Below are 27,340 nucleotides of genomic sequence, written 5' to 3' on the forward strand. Positions count from 1 at the left end.
CAATGATTCCATCTGTATTTTTTTGCATTGCAGAAATCATAGGACCAAACTACTATTTTATTATTATTTTTTTTTACGTGAGTAAAGAATGTGAAAATATTTACATGTGCCAAATACAGAATCACCTAGACAAAAAAGAAAAAAAAAAACATGTCTATTCTGTGTTGGAGGTAGTGTTTTTTTTCTTTAACGAAAACTATGCCGAAAAAAAACACACATAATACCAGGGCTAAAACAACCCAAAAAACAAATTACTTGTCACTGGAAATGTGTTTCACTCTTGGTTACAACACATAAAACGATAGCAGCCACCGTCCCGTCATTTATCAGAGTGTGTCTGAGGATTATGACGTTAATGTATGCTTTAATAGTTTCATGCCCACATTCCCCCCTACCCCTAAATCATCTTTCAAGCTATTAATCCTTGATTTAGAAAAGCTTTTCATGCCGAAGGGTTTTTTCATCAGTATCGATCTGCAAACATGATCTGGAGTGAAGGGGACCCATGGTAAACAGGTTCTGTGGTCTCTATGTGGCTAGCATGTTCTCCTGCCCATATCTGGTGAAGAGGGTGCTGTTCAGACAGTGTGAAGAGTTTCAGGTCAAAAGTCAAGTGCAGTGTCCTTTAGCTCAGGATTAATCCATCTGCCGCAAAACTGAGCACCTGTTCCTTTCAACAGTACAGCGCGAGCGGTCTTACATAATATACATTTTCATCCCTCTTTCTCATACAGATAATTATGCAGGCATTTAATCTCTCTTTTCATGGAAAGCTGCACAAAAAATTTGCCCTTGCCATTTTAAAGGGTGAATGAAAGTATCTGCGAGCAACAAGGAAACACAAAAGACCGGAAAATGGAAGATTGATATTTATGTTTCATTATATTTAAGTTACATCAGGGTTTGGTTACAACTCTACTGCACCTACGTGTTTTCAGTCACATTTACAGGTCCACATGGTTATTTTTTAATTTCTATAAAACTGCATTGACTGTAAAAATTTATACTATAATTGGATTGTTATATATCTGAAAAGAACCTATACCTTTATATAGCTTAAAAACCCCATGACATCATTTACCAAGTCCAGTTTTCTGTGTTGTGTTGACATATATCCTGTTAAAACAGGAAGTTTGGGGGGCGATTTCAAAATATCTGCAGTGCAACATGAGACATTAGTATTTCTGGTCTGTTGTCCTGGAAGTTCAAGACCGTCATTTTAAATGCATATTTGTTAAAAATGCACTTCCAGGAGTGCATTAGCATGTAGATGACCTCACAGCTAGCAGACATTGCCATTTTCATGGAAAAGCTTGACTTCAGTTTGAAAAACAAGACTTTACACTGGCGCACCAGAGATGGTGAAACTCAAAACAGAGGGACATTACAACATTAAGCAACATACATGAACACTCGTGGGGCAAAAATGGTAAAAAGCACACCTGTGCTATACATACATTACATATGCATCCAAATGCATCACACGACTGCACATGCATACGTCAAATCAGCAGATAAAACACATAAGCATAATTAAATGGAGGAGTTAGTGAAGGTCACACCCAAATGACAAACTCTTCAACAGATTTCCCAGTTCTGTAGTCTTCTCTCACCTTGACCATAGAAGAAGTGAAGCAAGCATGGAGCTATGGCGCTCACGCTGATGTCACAAGTTTGAGTCTGTGACAAAAGGTCAAACAAGACCTGAAACTTACTGACGGCTGCTTCAGATTCTAGCTAAAACCACTGAATCATCATTGGCAAAGCATATGAGATATTTCATAATCTCATGCAAAGCATAGTTTCAAGCTCAGACACCATTCCTAGTGACCCGTTCACAGAGCGCTCAATGCATTTTGCACATAAAAATGGCAAAAGATTGATAGAATGATCCCAGGTTAGTGGAATCAAATAAAAAAGCCAGAGTTTGTTTGAGGAAATTAAGAGCAAGTAAACTAGATCTTCTGTCTGAATCATTAGCATGTTTAAACTGTTTTTATGTCATCCTTTTTTCGCTTTTAACAAAAACACTGACTCATAAACAGAATGATCTTAAAGCACACAAAGCCTGATGATTAAAAAACAGGCTTAAATTCTGCCCAACCCTGACAGCATCATGGTGACTTAGGGTGAGAGAACGGTCTGAATCACTAAATGGCCTTAAATGTCTTGATTCGCACTCACGGAACTGTGAAAGTCCCTTCTGATGCTTGTGACGTCTACAAACACTGACACACCGCCACTTAAACACAACAGACCAAAACATACAAACAGACTCGTCTAACACTGATTCACATCCCTCCACACAGTTATCAGTCAAGCTACACTTAGTAAAACACCAATTCAGAATACAGTTAACTCCACACAAACCATTTAAAGGAAGTGAGTAAGAGTTCTTCTACAGCTGTCAGAAGTCTTAAAGACCTCGCTGTTTGTCTTCCATTTATATAATATATTGTGAGTATGTCATCAAAAAACAGAGCTGGGTGTGAACTTACATAAAGCATAGCCAAACTTTTCCATAAGAATAAGCATGAAAACTTGTGCCGCATGGACCTTCGTATTGTAAAATAATATAAACAGACAAAAAACTAAACAAAAATCTTATATATTAACTTTTATTCTACACTATCAGTCAAAAAATTGGGATAATACTTTTCATATAATAAACCACTAAAGACTGATGAAAATGTTAACTCTGCATCACAGGAATAAATTACATTTTAAAATACATTCAAACTGAATATTTTTTTTCAACTGTAATAATATTTTACAATATTACTGTTTTACTTTAATTTTGATTAAACAGATGCACTTCTTTCAAAAAAAAAAATAATTTTTTTTCAGTCACATTTATAGATCCATTTAAAAAAAAAAAGACAAACTATTAGATAATTCTATAATTACAAAGCTAATATAAAAATAAAGCAAAAACATTCTAACAAACAAAAAATTATTCTAAGTTAAAATAAAATGTATACAAACCATTACAATAAAATAAAAAAAGAATCTTGCTAGCAAGAATCTAGCAATCTTGCTACTGCATCTACCCCCTCTTTTATGCTTACAAACTACACCCAGACACATGGTGTGATTAAGCAATTATGTGAATGTAATTACTCAATGGAAGCCAAGGACAAACATCTTTCGACTTCTCTGCTTCTGAGTGTTTAGAGAAAAACATAACCTATTTAAAAATCGCAATACTATTTCATAACATGACCGTATTTTTAATCAAATCAGCTTTGACTATAAGACACTATTATTCAAGATTATATTTTCCAAACAAAATGCCATTAATTTACACAAACTTGCAAAAATGACGTTGATAGCTGGACACTACCTGCATAATCGGCGCTGTTTTCAGAAACAGTACATATCGTGCAGTATGCAGTGAGCTAGTATTTAATTCCAAACAAAGACACGAGAAATTTTTCATCTCTAAAAGAGATTAAACGGGTCTAAAGCAAGGAAATTACCAGCATACAAGAAGTCGCAGAAGTATGCAGGCCGAGGCTAGTGACTGACGGTTCACAGTCTTGGGTCAGTGGACATCCGGAACAATTCAGAGGGAAATTCGCATTACCACAAAAGTGGTCTACATGCATGTCAGAATACAGTGACCACAGTCTAAACTTACCAAAAATGAGCTGCTATAGCAGGATTATGACACATGCAAAAACCAAAGACTTTCAGCCAGCAGAAAACTGTCACATGGACTTCTTTTATAGTCTTTTAAAGATAGACAAGCATTGGTCAAAATATGCATTGATTTTATGAACAAAAATCATCCACTCAAAAATTATTTAGGCTCAATTTAAGATTCATGCATTTGAATTGCATATAAAACTTCCACCAATTTGGTTTATTTCAATAATCTAATCATATAATAAAAAAAGCATCAAATGGCCATCATTAAAATACGGCTAGCTGTGGAACAAGCAATACTTAATATTAGTACTATTAAATAAATCCAACCTGTTTTTTTTGTTTTTTTTTCATGTATGATTGACATGCATCACATTAAGTTTATTAGTCTGTTTATGTTAAAACTTTGAAATCAAAATGAATGGAACGTATTGGACATTCATCAAAATATATTACTCAGGAAAACGAAGTAGAAAGTCGCACAGGTTTGGAATGATAAAGGTAAATGAAGACAGAATATTAATTTTCAGGTGAACTGAAGCATATCCTTATAGATCAATATGGTTGAGCCAACACAAACAACTCTTAAAATAGAGGTTTTCACACTGATGCAATAGAAGAACCATTTTAAGTTCCAAAAGATCCTCTCAGTGAGCAGATCTTAAAAGAACCATTTTCTAGAGAGAACTAGAAAGAAATGTTTCATGGATGTTAGAGGTTTTTCATGGAACCATAGATGCAAATAAAGAACCTTTACTTTTAAACTTGTACTTACAAAACAAGCTCCATTATTGAGTTCCCCAGTGGTCGAACCCTTTAAAAGTTCTTGAATTAACCTGCAACTTCAACAACCAAGCAGGGGAAACCAAAAGCACACACTCAGACAAACTTCTTGTTATGGTTTTAGTCCACCGACCAAAGGAGACCAGCGACAAAGAGTCCAGGTAACCAGCCCTTTCACAGAAGCTGATGATAAAGCTCTGCGGTATGGTGTGGGATTTCCACACTTACGTACTGAGAACATCGAAGGACTCACATTTCTTTGATTGACTAATTCTGAGTTTAAACCACTGCACAATCACTTACCTCCAAAAGCAAAGTTCACTCCGGTACTATAGAGTTTGCCAACCCTGGGATAGGTCACAAAGTTTCATGTCTGTTGCTAAGTTTTTTCATCTCCAAATTACTTTCTACCAGTAGTTTTCCACATTTTAGTGCCCTAAATGAAGTTAGAAGTCTTGCAAAGCAGATGTTCATTAAATCAATTTTACATTTATTGAAAAATCTCAAGGAAAAAAAAGCTAAGAATGACCAAAAGGACAAGTCCATCCACGCTAAAGAAGACTAATTAACTTTACTTTTTCACAAGAAACATTCCTCAGTGTGTGTTTCAACAAGCAAATGTGCATGTTCACACCCACACCTGGAAAACAGCCATCATTATCACAGAAGTGAGCAAGAATATGAATTACAAGAAACAGGTTATGAGAGAGAAACGGAATTAACGTGAAGTTAAGACAAAAACCACCATGAAGAAAATTGGCTAACAGTTTTTCGTACTTTGGTTCACTATAAAAACAAAATGAAAACCACAATTTTCACAAACCGCTGCAATAGTGAAAACTCTGCCGAGCTTAAACCCAATTAGAGACAACGACTTGTAAAGTTTAGCATACATCCGCAACCTTCATAAAAATGCTTTGAAATAATACTTATAGTAGTCTAAATGACATAAAACAGACATTTAAGAAGGAAACCCTAGGAAGCATTATGTCTAGCCATCTGCTGGGTAACCAGAGACATATGTAGTAAAGACAGAAGTGAAAACTCACCACCAGCAGCTGCGCGCATTCAACTTAAACTCAGTCAAGTTCGCTGAGAGAGACGACTCAAGCTCCACTTTGTGATGCAACACTGCTATCCATAGCTTAAGGGGAGAAATAGGAGGAGGAACTGACATACATGAAAGAGGGAGGGCGAGAGAAAGAGAAAGCCAGAGAGAGAGAGAGAGTCTAGAATAAAGTGAAAGAAACAATGCTATAGCATTATAAAATTCAAAGTTAGTGTTCTCTTTAAACTGGAAATGACATGAGAGGGAGAGCTAATTCTCAGGAAGGTCAATATTTCATGCATGAATATATAAAAATACATTCATACACAAATATAAATCAATATGAACTACAGATCCGTTTAAAACTACATCATGTTTTTTTTTTTAAATAAACGGTTTTAAAATGCAAAATGAAATAAAAGTACAAAAATACAACACAAGATAAAGAATGTTTATGCATTAACATTTTCATGGCAATTAAGGAGATTTTCACCCCAGAGCTTCATTACCATAATACATCAGGATGTTTTCATTTTTAGATTTTTTTTTGGCCACTCTTATTACAGTAATAATAATAATTTTACTCTATACAGTATATACTACAGCAAAAATATTTTTTGCCGCAGTATATGCACTGTAATATAATTATGCATGTAAATCATACACGAAAAGCCATACAACTAATACTAATCTTATGTATGAATACCTAACAATTAATTTTTTTAAGTGTACATAAAAGTAATTTTATTTTATATGATTATATATGGGGATTATTTAATTGTCACAAAATTAATTTCCTAACACAATAATAATAATAATAATTACTATTCTTCAAAGAACACCATTATTTCACCATGGTACATGTCTTATAAAACAGTGAAGACTGTGGTCCTTAATGACTACAATAATCATGTACAATGTTATTCACATGGTACTGCAAATATATATAATATAAATGTATATTATACTTTCTGTAAATTTATCACTTTCTAAGTTCAAAAAAGAAAACTGAGCTTGGGTTTGGGAAAAAAAAGTGGCAAATCCCTGCACATATCCAGTCCGGACCTGCACGCTCAACCCACTTACTTAAACATGTTTAAACGCTTCCCACTACTCATCACGATCCAACAATTCCATGCAATTTTCTCCTGAACTTTCTGTACACTCACGCACCATCAATGGAAACATAAGAATTACTCATGCATCCATGATAGCCAAGAAAAATAAATGAACAAACATTGAGGAAAAAATAAATAAATAAATACAAATAATTACAAGGAATGGCTCTCTGGCATGCCACTAGATGCACTCACCGCCAGCTGGTCAGAGTTGCATGCGTGTTTGCATGTGTGCATGTTGCTCTATACATCAGAACAACAAACCGATGCCCTTATTCTTGTGCTGGAGCAAACTGCATCGTCCTCCTGAATTCTGGCAAGATTTGTTGGACGCGGGTGCTTTCAATCTAATTGCTCCATAAGCTGGTGTGTGTGTGTGCGTGTGTTATACAAGGTGAATGTTTCTATCCCTAATGTAATTTCTTCCAATGTGGGCGCAGCTTAGACCCTGAGGGTGTTTGTGGAACTACTTAACTGCTGGAGTCTCAATGAGGAAGATAGACATCAGATATAATCTTGTTGACAGTCAGGACTGAAGACCCGTTGTGTGTTTATGCTCGGTCTGCTCACACACAAAAATGCACATAAACTGCTGCTTTGACTTGCTGACATCTTCAGATGAAGCTTATCTATGAATCAATTCACGTGAATTGATTTAATGGATTCTTGAGGAGGAGATATGATATCTGACAAAAATGATAAAAAAGGGAAAGGAGGAAGCCTAAAAATGATAGTGTAACGAGGAGTCAGAGACATTCGGATCCATGTGCGTTGTTTATTTAGAAAACATAGAAGTACCAGGCAGGGGTCAGACAACAGTGTCAAGGATATCAGAGACAATCAGAATCAAGATCGGTTACCAGGCTTGAATCAGGGCAGGCGGCAGACAATAAGCAGGTCAGAGACAAAGCAGAGGGTCAGTAGAGCAGGTGCCAGAGGATCAGAACAGTTTTTTCACTGAGAAACTCCTTTCTGATATTGCTCCACTATTTTTCACTGCAGCATTGGGGGAATTGGTGATCCTCTGCCCATCTTGACTTCTGAGAGACACTGCCACTCTGAGAGACTCTTTTTATACCCAATTGCCAATTGACCTCATAAGTTACAAATTGGTCCTCCCGCTGTTCCTTATATGTACATTTAACTTTTAAGGCCTCTTATTGCTTATATCGGCCTGATATCGGCATTTGCTGTCAAAAAAAACTATATCAGCCAACCACTAGTCATAACGAGTCCATCTCAACCAAACACAGACTCTTACTAGTCAACTAGAACAAATCAGAGGTTCCAAAGCTTCCTAAACAAAACTCACTGTTCCTCTGGCATTCAAAGTAAATCAGGCTGAGCTTTACTTAAGTCCTCTACAATTAGGTTCCTACATAAGAGACTGTGTGTGTGTGTGTTTGGGGAATAGCATCCCATCCTCCAGAAACCCCTGCAGTCTACCTCAATTAAAATATTTAAAAAGGCATGCAGACAGAAGCAATACAATTACCTGAGGGGATCAGGTGCTCCGGGCAAAGCAATAGAGAAGATGCAGCACAAGTGCTTTAACACAGCTGACGCGAATCACACACAATATAGTCATTTTTTGTCATTGCACAAGGACGCAGGCCAGTCCTGCTTGTGTGTCAACCGCATCTTATTTGGAAAACTACCAGTGATTTCACACCTGACAAACCGAATTTATTAGATGAATTGCATTTGATTATGAATGTGAAATTGCGAAGCTTGTCGTGTTAGTATTTTTATTAATGCCATTTATGTTTGTTAATACAGCACATAGCACTAGTCAACTAAATGAATGTAACATGGCAAAGATGAATGCACTTTTGGAATTTCTGTGGTCTAATGTGTTATTGTTGTTCATGTTCTTGTTCATGATGAAATTGCATTTCATTGCTGTGATTAATTTATAGCATTAACAAGATGAACCGTTGAATTGATTTTGGAAGCGATGACTGGTGAATGTATTTTTAGTCAAGTGACTGTATATAAGATTAGTATTGACCTAATTCAGAGGCTGTCAAATGTGGATCAACTTACTATGTTGTGTATTTTCCTCAGTTTCAATATGAAATAATAACTTTTTATTGATTCACCGGATTTATTGCCCTTTGAAAAAAAAAAATACGTATCATGGATTTATTGCATTTTGGGGAAAACATTTTTAATTTTATAATAAATCTTTGAAAATCTAAATCTGGATTTTAATTTTTAAAGAAAACACATTTTTGCTCAAATTAATCTAAATGGATTTATAAGAGTTTTGGAACCCAATTCTTCAAATTTTTAATTCTAAAAACTTCTGAAAAGCAGTTTACAAGTCACAAACATTGGGTACAAGCGGATTTGAAAAATCAGATAAAAGAAAATTAATAAACACAATCCAATCAAACATACTTTGTTGATTTTTTTTTCAATGAATGAATAAATAGATTTGCTCAGGTATAAGTTGTCAATCTCTTTAGAATTTTAACTTTAGGATAATTTCAATGAACTGAAAAATATTGAGGATCAAATTATAATTACTGCATTTTGATTTAGCATGACTGAAAATACTGCATTTTATGCATTTGCCCACTATTATGTTATTTTCTCTGTGGGCTGTATGTAAAATGAGGGTTACCCTGGCTTTATTTGATAAATATTATTCCCTGTGCACAAAAACTTCCCAGAATACTGAATGTCCCATTGATTACAGTGTTTCCACCTTTTTTATTATATTTTTATTATTTTATTTTTTTTTTGTGAAAAATACTAAAGTATGTTTATTTTACAAATGTATTTTTTTATAAATAAAATTCTTAAATGTTAATAATAATTATTTAAAAATTCATATTGGCTTTATATCGGCCCCCTGTTTTCCAGGATATCGGCATCGGCTGTCAAAAAACACATATTGGTAGACCACTATGGGCCCCTTTAAAAAAAACTCAAATAAAACTAATGCTAAGTTTAAATAATTCATAATCAAATCACTGGTGTGTGAACTGGGTCAAATTGATTAAACAGATCAAACTAAAAAAAATTAAAAATAAACAAAAAAAGATGAAAATACAAATAGACTGAAATTAGTTCATGTTTGGAAAATCAGTGAATCAGTGAGTTAAACTTGAGAAATGAATCAGTCAGATTCAACCGATTCAATTAAGCATTTGACAAGTGCTAATGTTTTACCTCTCAACCTAAAGCCATTTAGCAAAATAACAAATGAAAAATCTGACTAAATCATTCTATAATTTTTATGAACTGGGTCAAATAATTCATTTAAAAGATCCAACTCAAAAAAAAAAGAAAGTGCTTGGCAAGTGCTCATTTTGGATGTTTTCCACAACCTAAATACATTTTGCAAAACAGCAAATGGAAAGTTTGTCCAAAGTCCAAATTTCTGCAACTCTGTAGGTCACATTTCTATCTCATACTAATAGTATTTCTGTGTTTTAGGTTTTGTTGGAAGGATCTCTGACACCAAAGAAACAAGCACTCATCATGCAGGATGCAGGCAGGCTTTTAATGGTCCATTTCTAAGAAATAAACATTACGCAACAGCTTCTTTCCCAAGAAGGTGTGCAAACCTGTCCAGAAACACCTCACACGGAGACAGTTCCAGCTAACACATAACGCCTATTATAACGGTGACGCAGAGGTTGATAAGCACACTGATTAAAAGTGGTCAAATCTTCATCATATACGAAATCAAATCCGCTGAGGTCATAACAGATGACTGAAAAAGGCTCCTGTGTGGTTTCCGTGAAATTCTTGAACAGCGCTCAAAAGACACTATGTGCATTCGGCATTGAAAAGCCATTATCTCACTCTGACCGGCAGGTTTGATGCCCAGTCTTCTTCCTCTTCACCACACCGGCCTTCATGCCAGCAGACGCTCCAATGGCGAGCGGTCAATGAGCATCACGCAACAGTAAAGCAATCCTCCCTTTCCTTCATGAAGGAAACTACTCATCTGGGCCTTCAATCGCTCATTTCATCTTATGAGCCATTAGCTTGTCCATTAAAGCTATATTTATGCTTTTGGTGGTTATTTAATGGCATTACAATGTGTAGGGACCTGGGCACACATCTTACAATTCAGACACTGAAGACAGAAAGCACACACTGAAGAGTGAGAAACCATACGCTGCCAGAAAGACCCGTCAAAACATCCAATATGGAACTTAAATGGAACTTAAATTTAATTGTTTAAAGTGGTAATGTTTAAAATGTGACATTCAGAAATGAATCAAATAAATAGGATGTGGAAAACCAGCCATAAAATTAATTTACAATCTAAAAATTCTCATCATTTCTCTGTCGTTTTGACAGACTTTTCTTCTGTGGAACTCAAAAGCAGTAATTTAAGACAGCAATAATGATTTAATATTAAAAGAAGTGACTGAGCTTGAGAACTGAATCGGTCCAATTCATGAGAAAAATCATTTTTGTGAACTGGATCCAACTGTGTAACAAACAGGTAAAAATTTGACATTTAGTTGAAAATATAAAGTTGACTCAAACTTGATAACTGAATCACTTCTAGTGATGAGAAAATAATTCAGTGAACTGGGTCAAATGTTAAAAAGAAACAAAAAGTAAAAAAATAAAATAAAATAAAAAGAACTTAAACTGATTCATTCTGATTCAAGAGTGAATCATTTTTGTGAACTGCGTCAAATGTTAAAAAAAGAAACAAAAAGTAAAAAAAAAAAAAAAAAAAAAGAACTTGAAAACTGAATCATTCTGATTCAAGAGCAAATCATTTTTGTGAACTGGGTCAAATGTTTAAAAAAAAAGTAATTAAATCATAATTTTCCAAAAATCTTTTTAATTCGTGAACAACTCATTTATGTGAACTGAATTGGATCAAATAATTCTGTGAAAAGACACAATAAAAAAAAAAGATTAATTCACAAATTAAATCAAAATATTTGGGGGACAAAAAGACAAAATAAAAATCATTATTTACTGTAACCTCAGTGAGATGAACCTGAGAACTGAATAAGTTCAATTCACGATCAAATCCTTTTTGTGAACTGAACCGGAACAAAAGAATTCATTAAAAAGATCCAACTAAAAACGGATTCATTTACAAATTTTAAAAGCCAAAAGACAATAGATTTGTGGCAAAATTCTTTAAGTGAGTTGAACTAGAGAATCAAATCAGCTTTAAATCATCAAATTCTGATCAAATAATTTGTGTGAATGGAGTTAAATGATTTATTGAGAAAATAAATACATCTCACACCTTACTGGTTTGAAACAACATAAAAGTGAGTCGATACATTTTGGATTGAAATATTTAAATTCAAAAGGTTAAACGTGAAGTCAGAAATGGTCTAAACAGTCTGTATGGCCTTAATGCAGGATCTTAAAGAGAGCCATCCAGGATCCTTTATAAAACCACTCACTGCTCAGAGTTACCCATGAATCATTAGAGTGATGAAACGCTAAATATTTATGGGCCGTATACAGGAAGAACTTGAAAAGAACAGATGTAAATGAGAAAAGACGGCATGTGCTTCATCACTCACCAGCATGCCTCGGGAAAGATTAATAGCGGAATAAGGAAACAGAAGGAAAGCGGGAGTTATCTGGAAACGGACACCGAAGACGCTTTCCCTGAAAGAAACTTTGAGAGTAGTGATTGAGTGGGTGTCGGGACGGCAGACGATTGATTTTGACAAGGATGAGGTGTTATGGAATAAGTGAGGGTAGATATCTGATCTATTGCTGTGCCTGACACACACACACACACACACTTGTCTAGTCTAGTTTACCATACTTGTGGGGACTGTATACTGTAACTGTTCAAACCGCATATATTCTTTCCACCTACACCTAAAGCTACGCCTAACAGAAAACTTTTAACATATTTACATGATCAAAAAAAAAAATAATTCTGTATGATTTATAACGTTGTTTCTCCATGGGGTGCCCACAATGACACGAGTCTCCAAGAGTCAGTGTGTATTTAGGTTTAAGTCCCCACTGGGAAAGAGAAATGCACACACACACACACACACACACACACACACACACAGAGAGAAAGCTCTCAGCTGTTTGTCTTTGGTTGGGTGGTTTTCTCTGGTGATCCACACCTTGTCTAGTCCTGTTGGGGAGCAAACAGAGGTAATTGGCTCTGAGTGATGGAAACATGCTCAGACTGGCCCCTTCTACACACGGAAACACGATCAGATAAATACCAGAAGATACAAACTGAAAGACAAACAGACAGACTCCAGAGTCCCGTTAGCCATTTATGTGTTTATCAGAAAAGGGGGGAATAGGATCAGAAAAGTGTTGTTATTGCTAACTAACTGAAATATGTTTAAGCTGAAATACTACAATTATTAAAACTGACAAAAAATAGTTTCAAAAATAAAAAACTATATAGAAACAAAAGTACTAAAACACTTAAAATAAAAATAAAATATAAAACTTAAAAAAAGGTAAATTAAAACATTTACTGTATTTTTCGGACTATAAGTCGCACCGGACTATAAGTCGCATTTATTTAGAACCAAGAGAAAACATTACCATCTACAGCCACGAGAGGGCGCTGTGTGTGTTCAGTGTAGACTACAGGAGCACTGAGCAGCATAGAGCGCCCTCTCGCAGCTGTAGACGGTAATGTTTTCTCTTGGTTCATTTCTCTTGGTTCATTTCTCTCGGTTCCTGTCAAATTAATTTTGATAAATAAGTCGCACCTGACTATAAGTTGCAGGACCAGCCAAACTATGAAAAAAAGTGCGACTTATAGTCCGGAAAATAAGGTAAGCTGAAATAAAATGCAATATAAATATTAGATGACAAATAATACAAAAGAAATTACAGCTATATAAAAATATCAGTAAAAATTACAATTACATAACCAAATTACTATTACTAAAACAATTACAAATCTTTTTTGAAAATAGAAATAGAGTTGAAAAAATGAACTTAAAACAAAATTTTTAAAAGAAAATTAAAAATGCTGCCTTGACAACTAAATCAAAATGAATAATTTTAAGTACTAGATTTGCTAAAACTGAAATTAAAGCTATCTAGAACTAAAAAAAAAATAATAAAAATTATAAAAGCACGGAAATTAAAAATAGTTTTTGATTACTGAAAAGGCTGAAATAAAATGCAAAATAAATATTATATTAAAAATATTAATAAAAATGTTCAGCTATATAGAAATAAAAATATTTATAATAATAAAGCAAAATAAATATTTAAACTATAAAAAATAATTTTCAGTTATTTAAATAAAGTTTAACAATTTATAAAAATGAAACAAAAAATTACTGAAATAAATTATTGTAAATTAAATTACTAAAATATCTGAAATAAAGCTATATATATATATATATATATATATATATATATATATATATATATATATATATATATATATATATATATATATATAAACTAATACAATGACAAGCACATAACATTATTTAAAAATATAAGAAAATAAAATACCACATGAGGGCCACTAAAATAACACTGGATCAACTGAACTGAATTTTGACTCCGTGCAGCACAACACGACACAGCGTGTGCCATACCTTCAGGCAGCATCTCCAAGACTTTCCATAATTACCCGGTTAAAGCGGCAGATTTCGACTAGGTTACATTTACCCAAAACAGCACACTACAGCATTTTCGAAACTGTCGTAATTTCCAAATCATCTAAGACATGCATTTAATCTTTGTCTTGTCAGAATTATTCCTATACAGCAGTCTATAAATAAACATAATCCTCCTTAAACCAGTCAGAAGGCCTGTAGAGCAACATTAGCGACTGTTGAGCAAGAGCTGACACAGACAGTGATTCAGACATCTGCACCAGTGTGTTTGTCTTCAAGTTCTAGCTAGACTTTAGCATTTAATAGCAAGACGCTAACAGACCTGTCCTCAACAAGCTGCACAGTTTCACACTACTTAAGGTCATGGGTTGTTTGTCTCAGGAGGCACCACTAATGATTTGACAACAGATTTATTTTCAGTTAACGGACTCCTGTCTTGCACTCAAACACACACACACACACACACACACACACACACACACACCGTGTCTCTGCCTCCACCTAGTGGTCGGGTTGAGTTACTGCAGTGCATGGGTCATGACACTTACACAAAGCTGCTTTTATTGTGTAAGGAATTAAAAATGATGACTACAGAAATTGTATATTTATAGTAGAGGAGTGAGGTTTTAAGATGTGTCAGTGAGTAAGTCGTGTGAATTTAGCAGCTGGAGCATTACAACACTTCACCACATTTTGAAAGGATCTCATGCACAGTAACAGTTGTCCACATGCAGGAGAAAAAAAAACAAAAATTTTATATATATATATATATGCAAAATATTTTGATAGCACAACAATAGTGATAGAAATACTATTCAAATAAAATACTTATAGTACTAAGACTATTATATATATATTTATAAGTTTCACTACAATCATATATTCTGAATATATTCTGGAAAATTTCCTTGCTTGTTTATACATTTTTACAGATGCATTTTTCTAATTTCAGATTGTAAATAATTATTTATGATAAATTATAAAATAAAGTTATTAATATATATTAAATACTTAATACATTATAATAATACTATAACATAATATAATATATATATATATATATATATATATATATATATATATATATATATATATATATATATATATTTGTAAAAAATATGGAATGTTATAGTTTTTAAAGTGGCTTGTTAAAAAACCTTTCCATCATGTGACACTGAAGACTGGAGTAATGATGCTGAAAATTCAGCTGTGCATCGCAGGAATAAATTACATTTTAACATACATTACGATAGAAAACAGTTATTTTAAGTTGTAAAAATATTTTACAGTATTACAGTTTTTACTGTATTGTTGATCAAATAAATGTAGCCTTGGTGAGCAGAAGAGTCTTCTTTCTAAAACATTCAAATCTAACCACCCCCAAAGCTATAAAGAATATTTCACCCTCTCTCCTCTAATGCTTAGCACGCAAGAAGTAACAAGGAGTAACAAGTCATAAACAATCATGTTACAAGACAAGCTGACAAAATTAAGATATTAGCAAGTAATAAAAACAATGAAGGCCCAGAGGGAGGCGAAGGTGACAACAAGACAAGAGACATTCCTCCTTCATGTAATCTTCATGTAATCTCTTTACATAACCGCAGCCCGTGACCTCGGGGCGCCAGACGAGCACAATCACTGTAGAGCTTTTCCTCCAGGACGACCCCCTACAGCGGTCCCGTCCCGCACACACAATCATAAACCCTGAGCCCTCGTGTGCTCGCTTACACACACAGCGCTGGAGAACGGCACACACAGACAGCGCATGAACAGATATTTGTCCTTTCTCAAAATAATGATTAGTTAAACTTAGCAAGCACCAACAGGTAACAGCTCTCTCAGCTGGATTTCTGGCTTTGTCAAATGAAATGAGCTCAACACTCTCTGTTCATACCATAGAGTGCAAATAAACAGCTCATCTGCTTTGAGAGAATCTGAATGAAAAGTGCAGTCCATAAATGCGTTTTAGTGTACACTCATCAGCTTCAACTTTTTCCACCACAAAAGCCGGTCGTTGTCAGCTTGCAATGGTTCTTTTCATAACTCAGAATCTCCTGTAACTAGATGCGCGAATGAGGCGAATTCGCATCTACCGCGCCGCAAGACATTGACTTAACATTGAAATCATTCGCGCCAGATGCTCTATTCGCTTTTGGTGTGAACGCAGCATAAGAGGTCGCTTTCGACGTCCCTGGGTCTGGTATTTTCTGTCTAGCTATTTTCTTTTTCTGCTTGTTTGTGAGTTTTGTTAAATCTAGATTTTTTAATTGTTTAATTATTTTAAAATTAATAGTGTACATATTTGGTTAAAATCGATTCCCTATTTTCATTTTCGAAACTTTTTTTTGGTTGGTCCGATCGATTGTGCAATCGATTTTCTAACTAAAAGTGACAGCCCCAGGTATCAAATTACTAAGAGTACCTAACAAATAAAACTTTGAATATGCACAAATAGTTTCTTGTCATCATTACAACTCAACCTGCTACAAAACATGCCCCTGATCATGATATCAGCAGTTTACCTCATTCCCAAAGCAAACCCTGAGTTAGCAAAGCATGGGCTTCAGGAGAGGTGACTTGTGCTGGCTGCTCTCCTCTGATCATTCTCCTGTTTCAGAGAGCATCAGCTTATGACAGCGAATTCATTTCACAGTCTGGTGGCCAGAGAGGAGACCTCATATCCCAGCAGCTCTTTCTCTGATCCTTTAAAGCACGAGATCTCCCAGCAGTCTTCAGAAAGGACGGATGTCTGGTGTACGGTTCTTACCTTTGAGGCGTGACGGCGCTCGCTGCAGTCTGGGTGCTGGCAAACCACACACTCCTCATCCTGAGCGGGCTTCTCATCTACAACATTAAATCACACACACATATACATCAAAACACCTTATGAACCCAATGTGAAACTCTACATTTTCTGAAAAAGAGATAGTTCAAATGTCTAACTTTTATTAATTGTTTATTAACTTTTTATTAATTGTTGCTTTTAAATAACTGTATTGTTTTTTTTTTTCATTTTCATTTCAGTTTTACCATTTATTAAAGGGTTAGTTCACCCAAAAACTAAAATTAAAAATAAAAGGATATTAAATGCAATGAAAGGATAAGGACTGATACAGAATTTTGAAGGACATAAAAGACAGGAGAAATTAAGAGAAAATAAAAAAGGAAGTAATTTATGGACTAATTTAAATTTTTGGGTGAACTATCCCTTTAAAAGCACTATGCAAAACTAAAGCAATTGACCACACTATAATATTTGTTTCATGAATGCTAATTATTTCACTTGCATTAAGATCGATGTGTCTGTATGCAGATGAGAATTTCAAGACAGTTCTCAGCCACATACTTCAGTGATTCTCAGTAGAAATCGACCCAACAACAACTTTCCATTCTCCTCTTTGCCTATAGATGCATTACTCTCAGGAAAATTCCCAACATCATTTCCATCTGGAGATCTGTCGCTTTAAATCAGCTCAAATGTGTGCCCTCTTCAATAATATGCCTCACTATCCAACCTTTTAGACTGAATCAAGGGTGTCATGAATCAAAAACTTGTGGCAAAACCTAAAATCATGTGAGTCACCAGCGTCTGACCAGCAGCAGCTGCCCGCTCTAACCACCTTATTGTTTTTATCATTATTCCTTACACTTATGGTCTGCAAAACCCTAAGTATCACACTTCAGTGACGATAAAACATCTGCGGATAATAAAACAGGTGGAGAAAAGGTAGGAACTGTTATTGTTTTGTTTTTTAATAAGCTTTTTTTGCTGCTTCAAGACTGTCCACTAGCTTAGAATGAAGACGCTAAAATGCTCTTATATTCACTGAATAGATACTACTTTGCTTGTTAAATAAAATAAAATAACAAACATCAAATAATGGAAGAAAAAAAAAAGATAGAACTAAATTATTATCTGAGAGACTAATCTTACAATGGTATTTGGCTTTATAAAATATAAATCACACAAATAAGTGATCCGTAAAAAAAAAAAGCTTACAGTTCCCAACCAACAATCCCAGAGTCCTGCAGCCTTATCAAACTCTTCCTCAAAGAAGACCACACAGCAAGGACCCTCAACCTGGACTGTACCATGTTTACCATGTAAAGGCAGAGTGGAGATTTCTAAGAGCATGTTTACGCATCGCTTTTGTACAGGCTTTTATGAGGAATGTGAGGAATGCCTCAGATCAGCGGTGAATTTATCCCTCTGTTCTGCAGCTTTGGAATGGCTGGCACACTACTGGACCTGTCTGATGGCCTGCCTCCTCCTCCTGCTTCGCTCTGAAAACTGGAGCAAAAGCGGTGTGAGTTATGTAACGCAAGGCGTCTGCTGGAAGACAGATAGCAGACGGCCAAGGTACGAGGTGCTTCACTTGAATGTCAGAGAAGCAGCCAACTGCTGCGTCACCACACGGGACAGTAAAATGGTTTACTCTCAAGATCAAGGGATATCTATATAGAAAATAAAACAAAACAAGGTTAACAGGACCCCATTAAACTGACTTTTGACTGATGAGTTCATCTGTACCCTTACTGTAAAAAATACCTGTAGATCAGACAGTAAAATAATGACAGCAGCATTGCCAACTAGTTACTGTATGTTTTAATAGTAGTGTTACTGTCATTAAATTACTGTATTTTCTGATTACAGTAATTTTACAATTGCTGTTTTTTTTACAGTAAACTAATGTGTGCATGATATAATGAGAAATAATGACTGGCAGCTGATTTTTTAATTAACTGCATAAGCTTTAAACAATATTTAAGTGCTTACAAATACACAACTAAAGATTTTTGGTTCTTAAGGAAAGGAACATGAGTGATGCTTGCTTTTTCATGCACTAGATGAGAAGCTGCATGAAACAGCCTCTCCCGGTTTTACTATATTTACAATATATTGCAAAAAAGGAAAATGTACTGGAATTTTCTCCAGGGATATTATCCAGTAATTTTATTGACATTTCCATTAACCTTAAAACACAACGCTACATATGAAGTGCAAAGTTCAAAATACAGGTAAACCGCTAAATGTATAAAAAAAAAAAAAAAAAAAAATATATATATATGTAGTAGATTGTGCCCAAAATGTATTATCCTTTTTTTAACAATGAGTAAAATAAGTAAGTTGCATTTGTGAGAGACTTATTGTGAGAAATTTAGCTATGAGGAATTAAGTTGCAAATGTGAGCTAAAGAGTCACATTGTGAAATCTAAAGTCAAAAATTTATAATACAATTTTGCAATATAAAAGAAAATAATGACAATCACAACTTCAAGAAAAATTATTTCTACAAATTTATTAGTAGAAATGTGACCCCTCAGACTTCATGAGTCCAGCCATACTGCTTCTTACACACATGCCGAGAAGACTTAAGAGGCCACACACTTGAATCCTGAGTACATACAATAATACGACCATTTTGAAGCTAATCTTACAGCAATGGTCCTTATAGTTTGTGACATTTTCCCATCACCATTACCAACTCAAACACCAATGTGACCACGACCCACCATTTTAATCCCCCAGACTAATTATGCCATTTGAGAAGACAAGTATGCACTTAGAAATGCAGAACGCTCCTCTTCTCTAGGCCGCAGAGGCCAGAGAGCGGCCCTCAGCAATGGATCTGCCTTAATTAAAGGTTTTATGGATGGAAGAGATCAAAGAGGAGACTCATTTGCAGTTTTCCATCTCTGTTTAAGTGTCACAAATGTTCTGGAAGAAATCTGGGTTGTGTAAGTGACAAACAAATAAAGCATCGTAGACTAAGGGTGTACTCACACTAGGCACGGTTGCCATGAACCGGGCCCGAGTACGACTGTCCCCCCTCCCCCCTCCCCCTCTGGCCTGCACTCACATATAGGGTTTCAGCATTCGTGCCGGAGCACGCTTACGTCATTATGGATGCGACGGTTTCGGGATAAACAGGAAGAGTGGCGCTCTCTGAACACAATGGAGTGCATCGCTTTGTTTCCTTTGTGGTTAATTTTGTGTTATTTGGTCCACAGCCTGTTGTTAAACAGATGTGTCGCCTTAGTGGTGCGAACATTTTCACATAATCGTGCTGCTCGTATGAGGATGTTTGCAAGGTACCAGCTGAAGTGCAGCAAGGACTTTGCAGTTTTTAGTTTTTATGCGTTTTGCACCTCTGCCGTAGACCAAAGCGACCCTTTCCCTGCCATGTTGGTTTTGGAGCGTCGCAAAACCGTGATGCAAAGCGTCCTTTTCCGTGCTCCGGCATGGTTAGCGTTCACACTGCATGCAAACCGCGCCCGAGTCCAACTGAACCGTGCCCTGGCCCACCTCTTCCAAGCGGGCCAGGGCCGGCTAATCGAGCCGCGCCCGGGCACGATTCGGAGCACTCACACTAGTCAAACGAACCGCGCTTTGGTGGTCAAACGCACTCGGGCATGGTTCAAACTGGCAGTGTGAGTACACCCTAAATGATGGGCTAATGAAAAACAGCATCATTATTTACTATATTAACAGGAGTAAGACATGGGTAAGAGTAGTGAAGAACATGGATGTTACAGCAATGACTGACCATGATAGCACATTTTCAACTTCAAAACAAACAAATCCAAGGCGTTTGCGTGACCTGTGGGCGGAGCTAAAGAATCACGAGCGCCAGTAGGCTTTTGTTGAGAGCATTTGGAAGCTGTGACATTACCGTGAGGACAAAACCAACCAAAACAAACCATGGCTAACAGTCAGATTCAGCGTATATTTATGATCCAGAATCAGATCTCGAGGCTGAAACTGAACGACAGCAGCAGCAGCAACGACTCGCTCCGAGCGGGGCTCGAACCCGGGTCTCCCGCATGGGAGGTGACGCACTAACAAGGAGGCAGAGATATTTGAAGCAGTTTTACTCACCGCCTGCGGTTCCAACACACGATTGTGGCCCTTTTTTGTTGGGATTGCATCATCCTTAAGAAATAAACGATACGCAAATCCGTCGTCAAACTGGGCCATGTTTGTAAAACAAGCATCTTCGAAATGCAGGGAACGAACACTTGCACAACTCCGTTGATGCTCTGTAAAAATAAACTCCATCCACTGGTCCCTTAATGCTGTTTTTTTGGTAATCTGTGCAGGGTTGTCTTGCCCTGGCAACTAAAAATACACTTTTTTTGTGACATTTCGCGACACTCTCGCTCTGATCACTGAATGCCTCTGCTCTCAGTGCTCTGCTATATGGGAGCGCGCTCTTCCGGCAGACGTGCCTCAGGACCCATATAAGGAAATTCTGCTCCATCTAACGTCACACAGAGCCATACTCGAAAAAAACTTTCCGAAACTTGTGATAAACCGGAAGGAGTATTTTTGGAACAGAAATACTCCTTCAAACGTACAACTTAATTTTTGAAACTTTGTCCATGTTTAGCATGGGAATCCAACTCTTTAACGGTGTAAAAAACTCAGTATGCATGAAATAGCATTTCACCCCCCCTTTAAAAAAAATAGCTTTAAAGGTACAGATTGTAGGACCTTCCACGAGAGGGCGCACTATCAAAACAATAACAATCACGTGGTTTGATGACGTTAAGGAGGAGCGTGGAATGATGGGATTTGTGGTCTTCTACCCAAGCGCTGACGGCCATCAATCAGACGGAAAGATAAATCATGGATTTAATGCAAGTTCAATTATTTGCGCGAGTAGATTACATATAAAGTCAATGCAAAAAAACAATCAGACTATGAATCAGACACGTCCTCTCGCGGGTCTAGGGACACGATGCCCCGCATTTGGCATGTATGCTCCATAATACTAATCTTGTCTATCGTTATAATAGCATATGTTTTCTGTAAAGATACGAATCAAAACAACTCACCTGTCGAGTAAAACACAAGCGAGATCAGCATCTCTTTCTAGTTGAAGTTTGTCGCGAAGCTACTTACCGCATTTGTCCACGACACTGTTGTCATGTGGTTTCTACGTCAGTAAAGGCGGAAACAAAGGGTAACTAACGTCATCGACAGGCGACTGCACTGCCCTGTGTCACGGTTTAGAATGGGAATTTTCTAATGATTTACAAATAGTTGAAAACATTTGAGATATTGTTAGTAATCAGCTGGACAAAATATATAACACTAACCTAGTGGTTTTTGGATATTTTACTGCAAATATCTTACAAATTGTACCTTTAAGTGACCATAAGATTATGCAAAGGTAAGCTAAATGTAAATATTGGGGAAATGAGCATTCAGAATAAGATATACAATATCAACAGAAACATATATATAATAAATGTAATTAATTAAAACACACACACACATGCATACCTGTTGTTATATGTTTACGTGCACTAATTTTCATCAACTAGAATGAATCAAATCCGATTCGGTTTCTGAAAGTTCTGTTTACATGAACCCTAAACAATGCAATTTGATTCACATATTCACATCTAAAAAGGGAGCTGACAGAAGAACATTTTTGCAAATGTTTAGTAAATATTCAGCCTATGCACTCACCAATTCGTAAGACATGAGATTTAAGTAAACATACATATGATCATAAGCTGTAAAACATGCAAAATCACGGTCCTGGACATTATTTTTTAATCCGATTCAGAAAATAGTCAGATTCAAATATTTACAGCTTTTCCTAGTGATTAGATTATTTCAGGTCTACACCACCCCTTCCAATCAGTCCAAAAATTAATTCGGGTTGAGCTCAACTGGACCGATTATGTTTAGGCTTTTCAGTCACACTGAGCCACGTATTAGTTAACAAAAGCTACATCAACATGCACCCAAATATTCGATTTAGCTGTATATTCAGTCTAATCAATAACTCATATGGTACAGAAACAACAAAATAGCACAGAAAATGTTGCTTTATGTAACAGTTTAGAGAAAGTTGAACCTGAAATCCTGAATGATAATACAATACAAAGAAAAATACATTAAGGACTTTCGGTTGCAAACAATTTCTCAAAGTTGTAGGAACTTAAAGCAAGTACTTTCCGAGATTGGAGTGTAAAAAATACAACAAATCGCTGGTTAGTGACTGAAGTGTGAGAGTATTTTGGGTAAGTGGATCCAGCCTTACCATAAACATCATAGATGACATCCAGAGGGGATGACCAAGAGTAGCGTTCTGCCCCCAGTTCTGTCAGAGATGATGGGAGTGTCTCAAGCTCATAAGCTCCCCGTTTCTTCCAGTAAAGGAACATCGTGAAGGACGAGGCTGTAAACACTAACTGTAAAAATAAACCAATCTTCTGAAGGCTACTTTAAAAGGAAGCAATACCGACTTGCACAATAATCAAACACAAAACATCTAACGCGGCATCTTTATGTTCACCTCTGGTGTGCCCTACATGGGATATACTCAATCTCAAACAATTCCCCATAAAGCAGGCACATGTAGTTACCTCATCTTCCCTAACAATTAAACCTTGCTTTGATCCCGCTTCATGAGTTCCAACACATAAATGTGCGCAACTATGCATGCCAAAACTGGACCTACGTTCCAAAACAGAGCAAATCCTGGCACCCATTTCCCAGCAACCCTATGCCACTCTTGACAGTAAATCTCAATTAAGAATGTACGACGTGTTCCTCGCTTCTTGAATTGTGTATCTCACAATGGGATCTTGCTGTAGGCTGCACAGGAACACCTAAAAGTCCTCGTCCTCTACACCTTGGCAAGAACATATAAAGTTAAAGTCTTCCAAAGATGTCTGACGTCTTGACAAAAGTGTCTCGCCTTCTTTGAGAAGTTGACTGCGCTGCTTCTTCTTCAACTTCATCTTAGAAGCTCTTCGGTTTCTTCACCAAACAATAAGTCTTTTCCATGTCTGCAAGGAACAGGCACATTGGTGTCAAAGTCTGTGCAAGCAGTTTGGGCAAAGAGGTCTGGTCATCAGAGGGTGTTCGACCCACACTACCAGACAAATGTTGTATTCATACTGGGCTGAAGTGCATGCTGGGATTGACAGACTAGGCCAATACCTTCCAGTCTTTGAGAAACAAAGATCCCTTGCAAACCCCTCCTACGCAGACCGTGAACTTTGTCTATGATTTGCACAAACAATAAAAGCCAGACATTTTTGCATTGATTAGAGTCCTGGTCCTCCTTTTTCGAAGAGATTTAGGAGTCACGAATGCCGTGTGACTACAACAATGTCAGCTCATTCCTTGGATGGACACTGGCCAGGAGTGGCTCCTGATAGGATATCTGCTCTACAGAGGTGGATGCGTGTCAAAATGACAATTTCAAACATGGCATTTCCCCAATGTCTTGCTGAAGTAAGATTGCTTTAGTTATCCTGAATAGATTAATTATTGTGAGAATGTACCATGTAAGAATCGGAGGGGAGACACGATGTTGCACAGCCATTCAGATGCCCAATTTTGGGATAAGAAATTAGAGGTTATGGCTGGGGCAGACTTACTCTTGGAGCCTGGCTTTGCAGACATATGGTAGTAATCCAGAACCTGGCTTTGAACTTGCAGCTTTTTTAAATGAACAGGCCGCTCGGGCAGCTGTAGAACAAGTCTCAACATAGAAGCAGATTTCAGACAATGAATCTAAGATTTTTCCTCAGCAACTTCAGTGTCTTTTTTAAACACATATAGCAGGCTTGAATATTCAGCATTAGGATTAAAAAGTGCACTACATGGAGTTGACAGAGGCAGAGTGAGTGTGTGCAACAGGATGAAGTGAAGAAGTGAGTTTTCCCAAGCCTCAGTGGTGTTGACGGGTACACAGCAGTTTGACTCATGGTGCCAAAGTAGTGGAAAATATATTTAACCCATATTTAGACGGAACGACCAAATCATCTGACATACTTAACCCTTAAATGCTAGAAATACTATTGTAATATTTCAAAACTTATAACCCAACAACAAACTGAAGACATTAACTGAAGATTATTCAGTGACCTCACTGAGCAATCCCCTTACGCTACATAGTAAGTGTCATAGTAATCTGTATGTGCCATGGACATGAATGAGGCCTCAAATCATGTGTCCTGTTAAGGAGGTGTGCTGTTCCCTTTATAAATCGATCGGACAGTTTAGTAAACAACAGGTGAAAACAAAATCTGATAGCCTTACAATGAAGGAGTAATCCAACACGCTGGAATACCACACAGACTTGAAGGTGGGTTTTTTTGGACTTGGGCCAGTAAACAACCACCTAGCAACAGACTTAAAAAAAACAGTGAGACTTAACAAGCGCTTAGCAACATTATATTCTTTGCTAGATTTCTCTGTTTAAGATGAAAAAAAAAAAAAACTTGTAAACTTGTAAACAACGGGGTTTGCTAAGACTAAAATTATCTTATGCTAACCACGTCTAATTTTTTTTGGCTAAAACATAAAATAAAATAAAAAATAGTGGTATTGTGAAAAATTATTACAATTTAAAAAAACTGTTTTCTATTTGTATATATTTTAATTTTAATACTGCTTTGGTGTTCTTTGATGAACAGAAAGCTACAAAACAGCATCTTTGGTTACATTATAAATGACACCAAACTTTCAAATGCAGTGCATAATATTTAATCATTCATAAAATATTATTTTGAATTAGAGTTCGACTTCAGATTACTCCATAGTTTCAAAGTGTGTACAGATAATGCTTTCATCCATGATGTTTAATGCAAAAGGAAAAAAAATCAGAAAATCTTTCTTCTACACAATTTAGTTTATATAGTGTTTTTCACAATGTATGTTTATATATTACGTCAAATTCAGAAAAAAAATTGGCACAAAACTGTAATGAAAATAAATTTTGTATAAGCCACTGCGGCTTAATAATATAATATCACATAACACATGAATAAAAACCTGGCTATTGACAATCATCTGTAACATGCTGTTACTAAAAAAATGTTTTACCTCTCACTAGGTGGATGGCTTTGAAAATAACTGATATGCCTTTCACTCAAATCCCTAAATAGTTACAGTTAGGGATAATTAGGGCATAATGAAAAGCTAGACAGTCTTGCTCTGTACAGAAGCAAATATTACAGAACTCATCCTTGGCAGAGACGTGGTCACTAACACAAGGCTGAGATCTGCCTAAATCGACCTAAACTGGATGAGTGAGGCTCTTCAGAAGCAGTCGACGTGAGGCAAAGTGATGACAAACTCAGGCTGAAGGGCCCTTTTAATCTACCGTAATCCCACCAGTTAGAGGGGTAAAACAAGAGTTTATTTCTCTAATGAGCCCAGCATGATCACTGCTAGTCTATTAGGAAGGCCAAGAAACTATTGGTGCTTCTGAAATTGCATACTGTCTGAGTAGGTACTACATTTCAATTTGAAGTTACTTCACAACCGTAAAAAAAAAAAAAAATGAATTCTATATAGTATGAATATGGGTAGTGTGAATGAAATGTCATGTTGTTACTGTCACATGACCTACCAGCGTCAGTAGTGTAATTTACTGCCCTTCTTAAATCCTTCCCCGTGGCCCCGTGGGATTGTAAAGTGTCCGGCGAATGCTCACGTCAGAATCCAGGTGGAAGAAATAAGTAATAAGGTGACTTTTTCGCCTACTACGATTTCAGATGTACTACTCACCACACATAATGTTTTTCGCCTAATATACTGTAGGGAATTATGCGATTTTGGACACAGCACAAGCACAAGTTACTTTAGAGCTAGAGTAAATAGAAATTGAAAATAAAAAACACAGTTTAGATTCTAAATTCTTTACAATTTGTAATTAGGAGATGAACACATGAATGAATTTTTTTTTACAATATACATTAATGCACCGAGTTGTTATGTTGCTTGTCAGCTATAATAGCCCTGCTGAAAAGTGATCAAACTTGTTTGCTAGTCTTAGCCAGTTTACGTCTAGCCAAGCTGGTGTTTAGCTGAAAAAATGTACTAAGCCACTCTAAAACCAACAAAAAGACTAGTCAGGCTGGGATACCAACTAAGACCAGCTTAGGCTGGTTTAAGATGGTTTTTGTTTTGAGACGTTTTTTCAGCAAGCTCTGATTGGATGTTCAGTTAAGTGAACGAGTCAGTGCCATTCAAAATGGCAAGCAAGCACTGCTTTAAGTTTCATGTATCTTCGTTTATCTTTGTTTTAGTTTCTCCTTGTGAATGACGAATATATACTATTGATAGCTGCTGATATAGGCAGCCTTAAAAGCAAACATTCTATTAATGTTAATAGAAGAATGTTTGTTCA

The 27,340-nt window shown here is 36.2% G+C and overlaps 1 protein-coding gene across 4 annotated transcripts in view; it reads right to left on the minus strand.

The window, feature by feature from the left end:
- LOC127944609 (pleckstrin homology domain-containing family G member 5) overlaps positions 1-27,340 on the minus strand; it is a 60,195-nt gene that overhangs the window by 27,936 nt on the left and 4,919 nt on the right. For 2 of the 4 annotated variants that reach the window (XM_052540661.1, XM_052540662.1), the window contains exon 3: positions 16,942-17,018. In XM_052540661.1, coding sequence (XP_052396621.1) covers positions 16,942-17,018 — 77 coding nt within the window. Of the gene's footprint in view, positions 1-5,480; positions 5,639-16,941; positions 17,019-23,233; positions 23,987-27,340 lie in introns of those variants that run through there. The other 2 variants (XM_052540660.1, XM_052540663.1) reach the window with 2 other exon arrangements.

Source organism: Carassius gibelio, chromosome A23, assembly GCF_023724105.1.
Source record: "Carassius gibelio isolate Cgi1373 ecotype wild population from Czech Republic chromosome A23, carGib1.2-hapl.c, whole genome shotgun sequence".
NCBI lineage: Eukaryota > Metazoa > Chordata > Actinopteri > Cypriniformes > Cyprinidae > Carassius > Carassius gibelio.